At 35.9% G+C, this 13,446-nt stretch overlaps 1 protein-coding gene across 1 annotated transcript; it reads left to right on the forward strand.

Moving 5' to 3' along the window:
• Positions 1-505: 505 nt before the first annotated feature.
• On the forward strand, positions 506-12,580 carry MAP9 (microtubule associated protein 9). Its single transcript, XM_014942642.1, has 7 exons — positions 506-752; positions 1,584-1,642; positions 2,187-2,352; positions 3,471-3,560; positions 4,225-4,386; positions 4,820-5,844; positions 10,649-12,580. The coding sequence occupies exons 1-6, from the start codon at positions 582-584 to the stop codon at positions 4,970-4,972; spliced, it is 801 nt and encodes a 266-aa protein (XP_014798128.1). The 5' UTR covers positions 506-581; the 3' UTR covers positions 4,973-5,844; positions 10,649-12,580.
• Positions 12,581-13,446: the final 866 nt, after the last annotated feature.

The following is a 13,446-nucleotide window of genomic DNA, read 5'->3' on the forward strand; positions in this document are numbered from 1 at the left end:
ATCCAAGAAAAATGTTTTTTAAGTCTTATTAATAAAATGTTTCATGAAGGACAATTTCACAATTTAGGCATGCATTTAAATTGAGGTGATGTTTTATTTAAATCCCCACCGCAGAATCTTTCCATTATTTCCTTCTATGCCCCACATCCCTGAAAAACACCACACAATAAAAGTAGTTTTTCTTACCCAAAATGTCATACAGACTTCATTAGTAGTTTGCTAAATGTCAGAACACCTCGTGCTGTGATTGCAGTGGCTCCTGCTTTTCGTTTCTGCACTGGAACTGTGTTTGGTTGGGGAGGCAGACAGGAGGTTTTGCCTTCATCATACTCTCACATTCTATAACATTTGTTAAAACTCCAGTCTTACATTTAAATGCAATAAAAATGAATACTCTGCTTATTAGTCCATCTAATTCTTAGAAGGAAGTATACAGAAAATACATTGAGAAACAATGACGTTCTTGTTCATATGTCCTCTCAATCCTTTTTCTCCTGTTAGATCAAGATCAGAAGATCAGCACAAGTGACTTGAAACTGGAGGACAACAGTAGAAAATCCCCTTCTGTGACAGAAGCAGTGATGACTACAGTAGATGAGAAATCAAGGAAATTAGAGAAGTCAGCAGATGACAGTTCAGATGAAATAGTGAAAATAGCAGAAGGGCAAATAACCGATACAATACAGCAGGTATCAGTGAATGATCAATCTGAGCACGGGGAAGCAAAGAACACTTCAAAGGACTCAGTCAAGGTATTATTCATATGCATTTTTACCATTGTATAGAACAATATCCTAGGAGCACAGTGAAAGGTTTTGTAAAGCTACTGTTGGTACCTTAAATGGGTAGAACTCATTTTGTAAAGCTGAAAATTTCTCTCTGGCTTCTAGAGCTGAGGCTCTTACAAATTCTGTGCAGGTGTATGGAAGATGTAGGGAATACTTTTTACACAAATCATTTAAACCAAATAAAGGTACTGAAATGTGAATTTTCCAATCTTAATGAAATACCCTTATCCAAGTGAAAATGTCAAATCTCTATTGTGAGGTTAGCTGAATTGGAATGAGCAGTGGATGTTGGCAGAGGATGTGGTCCATGGCGTGACTTGAATAACGGATAAGATGTAAAGCACTTTATGCTTTATAATAAGAAAGAAAATATGTAGATTTATGTAACTGTTAAAGCTAAATATTAAAAAAAAAATTTAAAGAGTGTTGATATAATGTCAGGGAAGCCCACTGCCCCGTTGAGTCCTTTTTATTCCTTTGTATTTCTGAACTATAGACTATATTTTTACATAATACAAAGAAACATTTCTAGGTGCCATTCCAAAAAGATACAGGCATTCTGAAAGGTTGGTTGGTTTGTTGGGTTTTTTCACTTTCATACCCTGTACCCTCTCTATATTAGAGTGGTTTTCTTGCACATTTTTCTAGCATCATAGAATATCTCGTTAGAAGAGACATGTAAGAATCATTGAGTCCAACTCCCAAGACCATTGTTAGCTTGTAGAATCTGTTTGATCCTGGTCTAGTTGTGCAGCTTGAGAGACTCTAACTTTACTTTCCCTCTGTGTTTCGTAGAAACTAAGTGAAACGAAGGAGAGATTTCTACAAAACCCAAAATCTTCTTTATCTGACAGGTAAGAGAAAGATGCTATATATCACAGCCTTACACAGCAGAGTGTAAGGTGCATGTAAATGCTCTGACAAAACTGCTTCGCTCTATTTCCTGTCAACATTCTCTTCATTGCTGACAACCTCTGACCATCTGTAGAGAACAGTTTAGTAGATGTGGCATGTTGTTGTAACCCTTGCTCAGGGTTATATCAGATCAGACTCCAAGTCTCTTGCCAGTGTCTGAGTGTGTGCTGCTGGACCCACCAATGAATCCAGTCCATGATGTCTTTACAGGTTTTGAGCTGTTTTATAGATGAAACTGTAAGGAATTTGTCAACTTTCTTGGGCTGAACATATTGAGTAGTGACTTGTTTTGGCACTAGTAAAGCCCTCAGAAGAAAACGGGCTTCTTCCTCCTTTCCCTTTTCTTCCATCCTCAGCCAAGTGCATGTTCAAACAGCATCACAGTAACTTCTGGTATACACTGAAATAAAAGGAATGCTATTTGGTATCAGCTACGATAAATGGAAAGATCATTAATATGTTTGTGTCTTGGTATCTTTATAGGTCTCTGTCTCCTGCATCCTTAAAGAAAAAGTCGAAAGCTGTTCCATCAGCTACGCGTATTTCATCTCAATATCTGGGGACATTAAAGGTGTTGGAGGATAAACGCGTGCAGAGCAACAGTACAGAATTTGACAAAGCGGATAGTTTACGAGCAGCTGTTTTTCAGGTAGATCTTAAAAATAAACAAGTAAAATCCAAAGAAAACAACCAACAAACAAAACTATGCACATAGAAGTGCTGTTGTAAGAGTTAACACCTCCTATTTTCTTGAAGTCAGTATTTCTGACTATATTTCTCGCATATGCTTATGGGTGTAATAATCTTTTTATTTTGTTGGCTGTGCCTTTTCATCAAATTATAAACTAAAAACCTAGATGGCAGGGACATACAATGGTTCATAATTTATTGTCTCAGACTATTTTCAGACATGTATAATAACATAAGTATGTAGTTTAAAGTTTCTTTTCCTGGTATGTTCTATTCAGTTGCCATTTAGGAAAAGTGAAAACAAGTCCAGTGTTCTCTCCAGAAGCATAATCTATATGGATTCTGTGTAGAATTTCGTAACAATTAGTTTGTGGGTTTCAACAGATTTTTGTGACTAATCTGTGAGAAAAACTGTAATTAACAGATGCTGTTCATATTGGTATGTAATTTTAATACTTCTTATGGTTCTAATACAAAATTGAGAACCTCAAATCCATATTTATATTGTCTCCACAATTTTTAAAGGTAGAAGAGGCTTCAGTTAGGACACTTGTATTTCCAAGCAGCATACCAAATATATAATTAAACCTTGAAAATTTAAGCCCGATTCTGCAAATGGCTAATAATACTTTATGGATGCCTGAAGTCTCACTCTTCCCAGTTGGATTTTATTCTCTTTAGTTTTAGGTATTTGCAAGAGAGACCATAAATGTAAATAGTATTCCTATATACCAAGTGATTAAAATCTTTATGCCATTCTTCCTTTTCATTTTTTTAAATGCTTACTTTTTGGTGGTTTTTATTTTAAGATTCTGTTTTAAAGATCTTTAAACTTTTTGGTATTTTGTAGCTATCATTTTAGAACCTTAGACTTTTTTGATCATAATGTTTGTGTGATCACCGTGTAGTCTTCCACATGGGGTAGTTATTTAAGTAGCACATGGAAGAAATAAGAGTAATTTTGCTTGTCATTATATTGGTGCTACTCTAATAATATTTTGTTGTTTTAACAGAACTTTTTTAATTATACCTTAAAAAGACTGTAAAAGCATAAAAGTCATCTCGTGATTCTTGCAGAATTGGTTGGAAAAGAAAAGGGCCCTTCTACTGGAATTAAAAAGAAATGAAAAGATTAAAGCTGAAAATCTAAGGAATGATGCTGAAAAGGTTTGTTTACATTCTTGTTTAAAAAGAAGTTGACAAACTACAGTTCTTTGAAGTACACTTACCTGTGCTTTCTGCCTAATTACATCACTCTGCTATTCCAAAAACAGTAAATGGCACATCCCCTTGTTATGGTTGCTGTAAAGGTTGTGTGGCTGATGCTTCCCTACACATTTACGTAAGGTATGTTAAAAGTATGCTGCTTAGAGAAATTTTCAGGTTTGTTTAAGAAGACCTTGGGATGCCTGACCCTTCAGGTATTAAGGTTTAATTTGTCATCTGTTAGAAAATGAGATTGCTCCCTATCTCAAGAGATGCTTATCTACAGAGAACTGTGTTTTGAATACTACGTACACAATTCTTAGATTTGTCTTTTAAATATTTAAAATGTTTCACTTCTAAGCATTTAACATGTATTTCATGTAATTCTACACATGTTTTGCAGGAGTAGTTTGTCTCATTTGATTAAGTTAAATTAAAAATGAGCATAGAAAAAAAACATGCCGTATAGTTCAAATTCAATTCTGAGTATGACTTGGAATGTTGTCTGGAAATCAATTTCTGTTTCTTTATTGCTCCATCTAATCCTACATTTGACAGAGTTTAAAGCTTACTATTTCAATTATGCTTTTATATTTAAGTGTTTTAACTGTTATTTTCAATGTAGAAAGAAGCTGTTAAAAGAGAGGAAGCAATTGCATCTTTTGAAGCCTGGAAAAAAAAGAAAGGAAGAGAAGCAAAGAAATTAAGTGAAATAAAGAAGGTTGAGGAACTTAAGAAAAAGAAAGCAGCAGAAGAGACTGTCCAGAGAACAGAAGCAGCACAGAAGGTCAAGTGAAATATGTAAATATGTGTTTCCAATATGGTTCAGGAGATTAATCCAGCAAAGGATAGAGATGAGCTTGATTCTAAAATATAAACATGGTTAATTTTTGAAGAAAGCTCATATTAGATTCTCTTCTGTTCCAAGTATGTAATGTTTACATTTGTGCACAAACAGGTATTTTTCCATATTTGGATTCTATTAACTGAACATAAAATAAACTCCATATAAATACATTGGCAATGAACTGTTACTTACTGGGAGAAAGAATTTATTCTTTTGAGGTATAGTGATATCCACTTTTGAGCAGTGATACAAACAAATATTCCAAAATTGGAATGTGTAGAAGTTACCAAAAATAATAATACAGAATAAACAAGTGGAGTATTGACAAAAAGGGGAGGGGTAAGATTTCTAATGAATTTGTGGTCCTTTTTAGGCATTTGAAAAATGGAAAGAAAGAAAAGCAGAATATTTAAGAGAGCAAAACAGAAAGGAAAAACAGTCTGAAAGAATCAGGAAGAAGAAGGAGGAGGAACGGGTTGCAGAGAAGAAGAGAGATAGCATGTCAGCAGTTGAAAAATGGTACTAGTCCACTGGGTTTTGGAATATCATAGTTTCCCAAATCTTTGCTTAGAAATGCAGTAGATCTGCTGGGAGTGCTTGATGTGCTTTTCGCTGGGAGACAGTGGCATGTTTGGGATCAGGCTCTATGGGCCCAATGGACACCAAGTATGATAATGAGAACAATCTCTACAACTTCTTTCAGTTTAGTAACTTAAGTGCTTCTCTCCCCAAAATGCTTTTATTTAAGCCTGGGCAGAAATACTGCAACTGAGAATTAAGATTGACTAAGTAGTATAATGTCTTATGTGATTAGTCTCATGCTTCATTACTAAGCCATAGAAAGGAAGGTAAATGTTCATCTAAAAGTTGTGTGGAATACAGTGTGTGAATGTAGATATATTCAGAAGCAAGTGAGATATGTCTGCTGGAGAAATACTTTGTTAGTTTTACAACCCAAGAGTTTTCACAGACCATGTGCAACTTAAAGTTACCCAGAGAAGTTTTGAATTTAATTTTTTATCTAATACCAAAAAAGGGAGAAAGTAGTACAGAAAAGGTGAGACCATAATACACAGAAGGTTAGTTTATACCTATATGTGGTGATATAGTGTATAAAGATGGACTTTGAAGATTTTGAATATATATTCTCAATTTTTCATTAAATGAGTAAAATATCTCTTGACTCTTAATTTAGTTCATAAATCACAGATGCAGCATTTAGTCTGTTACATGATAATCTCTTGTTCTTCCCTCTAACTATATAGGAATGAAAAAAAGGAAAAATATATGAAACAGAAGAAAGTAGAAAAAATTCTTGAGAGAAGAAAGCAAGAAATACAACAGGCAAAAAAGGAAGAGAAAGATAAAAAGGCTATGGAAGAATATGAAAGATGGCTGGTATTTTTTTTTTTGCACTTTGTCAAAGCCAAAAAGGTTAATGTAGTCATGAGTGTCATCACTTTTGCATTGTAATACTCATGGTTTGTCATGTTGTTATGAGAGATGCCAGACGATGGCAGCATGACATAGCCAGTCCCCCAGAATTCTTGAGCAAGAAGATAAAATATGGTGTGCTTGATATTTAACGTACGTGGAAAATATATTCTCCCTACCTACATGTCTTAGACTTTTGAATTATTTTGACATTCTATGTCATGAGCAACCATCTTTGAAGGGCCAGCTCACCACAGCTCAAAACCTGCAAACCCAGGTAGCATCACCAGCTGCAAGGAGTGTGTGTGTATATATTCAAGGAATTCAAGGAAGCATTTAAAGTGAAGACTTGAATAACTTAAAATTGATAAAAGCACTTGTCATGAGGTTTGAGATTACTTCCATTTACTAACAGGTGTAGAAGTCTGATGCTCCGAAATATATTTTTCCTACAACACTCTACTTTAGTCACAGTTGTTAAGCAGTAAAATGGTCTAGTAATCTAGTATTCTCGTCTCGACAGTAAGGCAGTGGTTTTTTCCTTGCTACAGAAAGACAAACTAGAAGAGAGATGAGTAATATTCTTAACATATATTGTTTTCTTAAAGGTGTGTGACTTACTAGTTAAAGAAAAACCTGCATTTTTCATCCTCACTCTGTGACCCGTCATTTGTCGTACTGACTTTCAAAGTTTTCTTAATTTGAGAGCGTTTCTTCTGTTTTCTCTCTTCCTTGTGATTTCTGGCACACGTTGTATACATACGGTCTTTGTTGCCTTATATAAGAATGGGGTCTTGCAACTCAGCTGGCTTAAGGTCCTCACAGGGATCCATTTGTACTGTCAGTATCTCCAAAAAATCTTTTCCAGAGTCTTGAGTGAACTTTCTGTTTTTCTGGAGAGGAGAATAGCAGGGAACAATGAGAAGTGAGGCAGGCTGATGTACAGGCGTGGGACAGATTGTAAAAGGACAATCAACCTTGACTTGGTTAACTCAGAAATATGCAGTGATGTAAACCAGCAAGAGGCTGCATGTTTTCCCCTTTTTTTTTCCAAACCTTTTTAAACTTCGGTATAAGTCTTTTAAGATCTTATTTAACCTGGTGTCCTATTTGAATACCTCTGATTTCTCTAATCGTTGGTAAGAAGTGTTTTCTCTGGTCCCCTTTGTTAAGGGATTTCCAGCTCGATTTTGTCAAATGGTTAATGCCCATTCTCAGGTTATTTCTTGCTTAGTCAGTATTCCTGGTTCCCAGGCAAGGAAGTGCTGTGCTTTGAGTAGTAGCTAATGCTCTGTCCCAGTATGGTCGCTTACTATCTTCAATTAGCATAGTTGTACCAAAGCATGAATGTTACCTCTCATTGTACATTTGACTTCCTTGCTGTTTTGGACTCTACGAAGGTAAAAAAATTATTCCTTTGGGGGGGAATGAAATCTGACACATAGCACAGGCTCCCCTGTTCAAATTGTGTATAAATTCCTCAGGTTATCAATTCACTTAGTGGGATTGTTAACATAAATTTAATAGTTGGAAGAATGACCAGATCTGGATGGATGTACATGTGCCTACAGGAGAGGAGCGGTTCAAAAAATGAGCAGTTGTTGGAGGATGTGATAGCTACTGAACTGGTTGGCAGAGGTATCTCTAAACTTACCTCATTTTCAGTGTCTATGTGCAAGTGTTGACTGATGTGTCTCATGCCCAGTCTTCACGTTTTTTCTTTCTGAAATTGTGCTGTTTTTTGCAGCTAACACACACTTTTATTTGAGAAAGCATATCGGGCAAAGGCTCTGGCATCCTGTTTGGCCAGATATTATCTCACTTTGTATAGCCATGGAGAAAATACACACCTTCAGTGAACTGCACAAGAGAAACGCCTGTAAAGTTCTCAATGTATTATCAAGGGAACAAAGGTAGATAAACAGGCATCAGATCTGAGAGGGCAGAATTGTGGAAGTCTTTTAAGTGTATTCTTTCAAATAAGAGGATTTTTGTTTGAAGAGAAATAAAATAGGAGTAATATAGTAGGAGCCATTCTAATATGTTTTCATCAACATTCGACAGAAATAAATGTGTAAATTCATCCTCAGCTTTTCTGAACCAGGTGTTGACCATGATGCATGGGTAAAAGAGACATAAAAATCTGCTTGTAGTTCTTCTAAAATATAAGAAGCCTTCTTTTCTGCTAATGGAAATTCTGTTACATATACTTTTAGAGGTCATTGTGTGAATGTTTGATAACGTAAGTGCATAGAGAAGATTACTTATTAAGCATGAAAATAAATGCCCTGAAAAAGGCTATTAACACTTGTAAAATACTAACATAAAAAGGATAATCTTGAGCTGAGATACTTTAGTATTCCTGAGGAAATTTAAGCTTCTGATTTTTTTTGTTTGTTTCATAGTATTTGCCTCTTGCTACTTATCAAGTACTCTTCAAACCAATCTAGATGTTACGTTTGATAAGTGATCGTTTTTTACTTAATGCAGGCTACCAGTGTCTGACTCTTGTCATTGATATGCACCTATCCTTAGGAGTAGAACGTGGAGAAGAATCATGTAGGAAGTTTATAATGACAGATCAGTTGAGTTTCCATTATTTTCAAGATAGTAATCCTCATACCTGTTTTCTGTAGAGAAAAGTGAGTATTCTACATGTGTTATGTTCTCCATTTTACCATATTAATCTAGTATGCGTTGATGAGAAATAAGGCTGCTTTCAAATAATTTTCAAAGATCAACATAGAAAGGTTAAATGCCTTAGAACAAGTTTGAAATTTTACCCTGAGGTTGAGCATGCTCAACGCCTATTTTTGGCGTAATAAAGCTGTTTAAAAACATCAGGAAATGATGTACTGGATGAGCCTCACGGATTTGTTGCTTTTCTGGGTTAGAAACAGCTGATGTGGGTTATTCATTTCATGTAGTTTAATAAGATCTACCTGAAAATACTTCCTATATTGGAATTTTAATCTCCTGGCATTGCAATATGTTAGAAATAAGGCTGTTATTGTTATTCCTCTTAAATGTTTTAAGGCTTCTGTACTATCTAAAAATCAATTATTATGTAGCAGTCATACTACTAAAGAGTGTGATCTTCCCAGAATTTTGTAAGTGAAATTCATCTTACTAGGCTATTGAGTAGGAAACTTCCACAGAGAAATCAAGCTATACAATCAAGTTGATCTAGTATATGACAAACTACAGTTATTGTTTTCATCTTTCACGTATTTCTATTCCTCTTTTAGTGCAAATAACATCTAGTTTGTTATTTTGGGGAAGATTTATATCAGTTATGTCTTGTGAGAATATGAACTGTGGTTAGGACTAGAACATAAAAAGCTTTGTGTGTGTTGAAGGCAGGGAAGAAGCTGGTAAGTCTTCATTTCAAATTTATTTTTTAAAAACCAGTTAAATTAACTCAAGACTCTTCCCTTGGCACTGGGATTCATTCATGAAAGTTGGATCTTCAAATCTCAACATTCACCACTGAGACATGTTAAAAAAAACCCAAAGCTACTTTCATTCTCTTCCTGGGTGGGTGTATAATTTATCTTTGGTTTGGGTTTTGCTTTGGTTCGGTTTGTTGTGGGTTTTTTTGGTGCTTCAAAATGCTGACTGATAGGCTGAAAAAGAGGCAAGGACTGAGTTTGGATTTAGCACAATTGATGATTCGAGGCGTGCATATCCACATTGCATCTTTACTGCCAATGATGTCTATGCCAGTTGTTGATCCTAGGAACAAAGGCACTGTTCATGTGCCAGAAAGCCAGCTGCTTGAGGACCTCTTACCACCTGTCAAGTGGGGCACTGTAAGTTATGCTCTGGTCCATAATGTCAGCCTTGGTTCCACCAAGAGAAAAAGTACTTTAAGTCAGTAGGTGGTGTGCTCAAGCACACACCACAAACCTGCAAGTACGATACAAGGAAAACTGGCACCTATAAAGAACTAAATTGCTGATGCAGATGTACCCTTGTGATGCTGGTCCTCATAATAGTAAAATGGCAGTAATTTTTGCAAAGAAGAATGCTTAGTTTATATAGAATGGAAAAATATAAAAAATAAAAAATAATTGTAAATTACTTTTTGAATGACATGTTGCTTGAAAATCATTAGTTAATCAGGCACAAAAAGACTATTGCAAGTATCTTGCTTATCGTTCATCATCCTAACTGCCCATTGCTCTTTGAAACAATAGAAAGTATCATCAGAACCTTGCAGTGTTTAAAATGTTAGACAGATATTTGTTTATAAATAAATTGTTTACTTTCCAGTTTGTTCTAGTACATGACAAGTGTGATTTAATAAGTCCAGAAAGTTACAAAGAGGCATCCATGTTCTCATGTAATGAGAACAACATATTTAGCATTGTGATTTAGGTATCCTCTTAAAGAAAAGAAGCAATTAAGTGAGACTAATTATGTATGAGACAAATAGAGTACTTAATCCACTAAGCCTTCTGTTGAGCTTTTTGTTTAGGAGGTGCACAAAACCAACCCATCCTTGAGACAGTAACCTTAATTGTAAATGACATCAAATGTCACATCCTCTTGTGTTGTGTTGTGCAATGTGTGTGACTGAATCCCTGATAGGGATGCGGTGAGCTCCAAAAGCCAAATCTCCATTGCCTGTTTACCTTTCTTGTGCAAAATGAAAAGCTATAGCAATAATTGTAACTTTTCTGTTGGTGTAGTTGGCTTTTTTGAAGGATTGTTTTGTTTGGCTTTTTTTTGGTTTGGGGTTTTTGACACGTATTTTTATTCTCAGGAAAAGAAAGAGAAGAGAGAGCAGCTGGAGAAGAAGCAAAAGAAGTTGCAGGCTGTCCATGGGGATGAAGTATCCTCTCCCTGGAGTCCACCTGGCAAAGTTACATATTCAATGAATTACTGATCAGGCTACTGATTTCTATGAGAAGAGATGATCTACAAATTTTTGACCATGGCTAGTCATTATTTCAGTAATAGCTGATTTTCATTGAATCCATAGTAGATGTTGCATCCTTTCTTTTTGGTTTATTTTCTTTCTGGAGTTTAAATAGATCATTCGTTCTTTTCCATTGCTTTAGAAAATGCGCTAATTTTTGTAATTCTACATTTAACTTAGTTTTGCTAAATCTCGTGTTGCTTCATTCCTTTTTGATGAAAGTGTATATTCAAGATATGTAAGGCTGGGCTCTGGCATTTTTTTCACCCAGTAAGTAGCACAATGGTTATTTTTAAGTTACTAGGCCACAGTGCTGAGGGGTTAAGTCTGGAAGAAATGCTTTGTGAAGGGCAGGAGGGTTGGTAAGGAGATGGTACTCTCTTCTGGTGATGCAAAGAAGACAACAGGCTAAGCATTATGGTAGGGAGATGTCATTTTCATACATGAAGACACAAGCTACATAGGAGATAATATAATTCTTAGATTATGTTACATTATGAAATATAAAAATAGCTTTTAAATTAAAACTGCATCAAGCAGAAACAGGATTTCATGGGGCCAAAACCAGTCAGCCATATGGTGGTGCAAAAGAATTAAACTGGGATCCATATAATGTAAAATGATCCAGGACTAAAGCAGACTAACTCTTAATTCCATTTCAGGTGTTCATATACATTCCATAGATTTCCTGCATCCTACAGGAAACAGCAGGTTTTAGAGGTATGGTTTTGCAGTTCACACAAAATCTTACATAAAAACTGCAAGAACAGAACAGTGGTACTCTTATGAGGCAACATTAGACACTGAAAATTACTTTTTTGGAATTCATTTTAAAGACTTCTGTGGTTGTTTTTATATGATCAAGTAAATCCTTCCCGAACATGTTTTCATCATTGCTAATGAGCTAGTTGCTGTAGTACATTAATTAAATTTCTTCTGGGTTTTTTTTTTTGTGGCTATTTGCACTGTTTTGAGAACAATGGCAAGACCACATATCTTTAGAGATCTTCAAATCTCTTGATTGCCTACTGTCTAAATTCAAGCTGTTACTTATGTTTGCATTTTCTTGTTTGAATTTTAATAATCACTCTAAATCAGATTTGCTGCTTAAGTGTATACTCTAAAAAAAAAAAAAGGAAACAAAACCAACGTCGCCATCCAAGAAATAAAAAAACAACTCTTTAAATTGTAGATATATTTTCTCAAATGGGAGTCTTGCTCCTGTTTAGACTGACAGCCTCCTTGGGAAGTCAAAGGAGCATTTGAGAAGTAGACTTGCCTTTTTCACTCGAGTCCTGTTCTGTTCATAAATCACTGGGATATTCATTAATTCTGCATTTCATGTAACACTGGGGCATCTCCTCAGAAAAGAAAACCCACAAGACCAGCAACCAGATGAATTTCTTTAGTTTCTTGATGTTTCTTGCTTGTATTTTTACGTTTTAGTAAGAGCCCATTGAGCATTTAGAGACGTTTGTTTTGTCCATAATTCACTCTTGTGAGAATGCTGTACTGGTGAAATTTATTGCTGGTGTGTATGTAAAAGTGAAATCAGAAGGATATCTATTATGTCTCCTTGTTGAATATGGTCCTGTGCATTATTGATAGTATGAAGTCTAGTTCTGTGAATTTGTCATTCAGATCTTCTGCAACGTTTATGAGAGGCAGAAGTGGGTGCTAGAAAGCAAAAAGGTAAGATGTATTTGTTAGAACAGTAGGTAGTCGTATAGTTATCACAATTTACCTAATATCTATCAATAAACAAGTGTAGAAGAAGCCTTGTAAGATGTATACTATTTCTGTTGCATATGATCTATTGTCAGTGTCAAGAAGTATTTGCTAATCTTGAGAATAATGATGGGGTTTCACCAGTAGTTGCACTGGATTTGTGTACAGCCAAATCATCCCACCGATCAGATTTGATCCATTGTGAGGAGTGGTTGCAGATTTGCTACAGCTTCTTCTCAATTATGAACTATGATTTATTGCAGGATCAGGCTTAAGCATATTGCCTGGTATTTTGCACTGCATGTCTCGACTTCCATTTGCCTTGCAGGAACCTTGTTCATGGTGGCCCGCTATGTATTGGGATTTTTGAGCAGATCTCTGCTTGTCCTGGCCCTTTCTTCTAGTTCTGCCTTAAACGCCAGTATTACTGGACCTGGCTTTTATTTAATTTGTTTCTAGCCTTCTGTCACTGGACTGCTCACCCAGAAATGTTGTGACTGGAACAGTTTTTTGTTCCACTAAAGAGCTTATAGAGAAGTGAGGGACCTTTATGACACTCATCCTTTGATTACACGCAGTCTGCAGGTAATGGTAATGCACAATTGATGTCTTCCAGTGGACCTTAATGACAGTAGTGACCTTTTTGCCCCTTCTGTGAGACTCAATTTGTGCAAAGAGTCATCACTCAAATGCTGAGATTCCGGCTAGGGCAACGTTCATACGTGGTTCATGCTAAGCTCACTGTTTTTCATTTGGGCAGAGAAAGACATGAGTCTAGAAGGGGAGAGGGCAGGGGAGAGGGGCTGGAGCGCTGGCTGGAGCTTTCAGAAGCCCCCTGTGACCTGCAGTCTGCTCTTGCAGAGCTGCTGGAGTCCAGCTGTGTTCCTAGGCCGTTGGTGGGATTTCTTTGTGCA

Source organism: Calidris pugnax, unplaced genomic scaffold (genome assembly GCF_001431845.1).
Source record: "Calidris pugnax isolate Ruff unplaced genomic scaffold, ASM143184v1 scaffold15, whole genome shotgun sequence".
Classification (NCBI taxonomy): Eukaryota; Metazoa; Chordata; class Aves; order Charadriiformes; family Scolopacidae; genus Calidris; species Calidris pugnax.

Coding starts and splice junctions, on each gene's coding strand:
- MAP9 (XM_014942642.1), top strand. CDS start 582: ATGACTACAGTAGATGAGAAATCAAGGAAATTAGAGAAGTCAGCAGAT. Junction 1,643..2,186: donor AAATCTTCTTTATCTGACAG/GTAAGAGAAAGA, acceptor GTATCTTTATAG/GTCTCTGTCTCCTGCATCCT. Junction 3,561..4,224: donor TAAGGAATGATGCTGAAAAG/GTTTGTTTACAT, acceptor TTTTCAATGTAG/AAAGAAGCTGTTAAAAGAGA.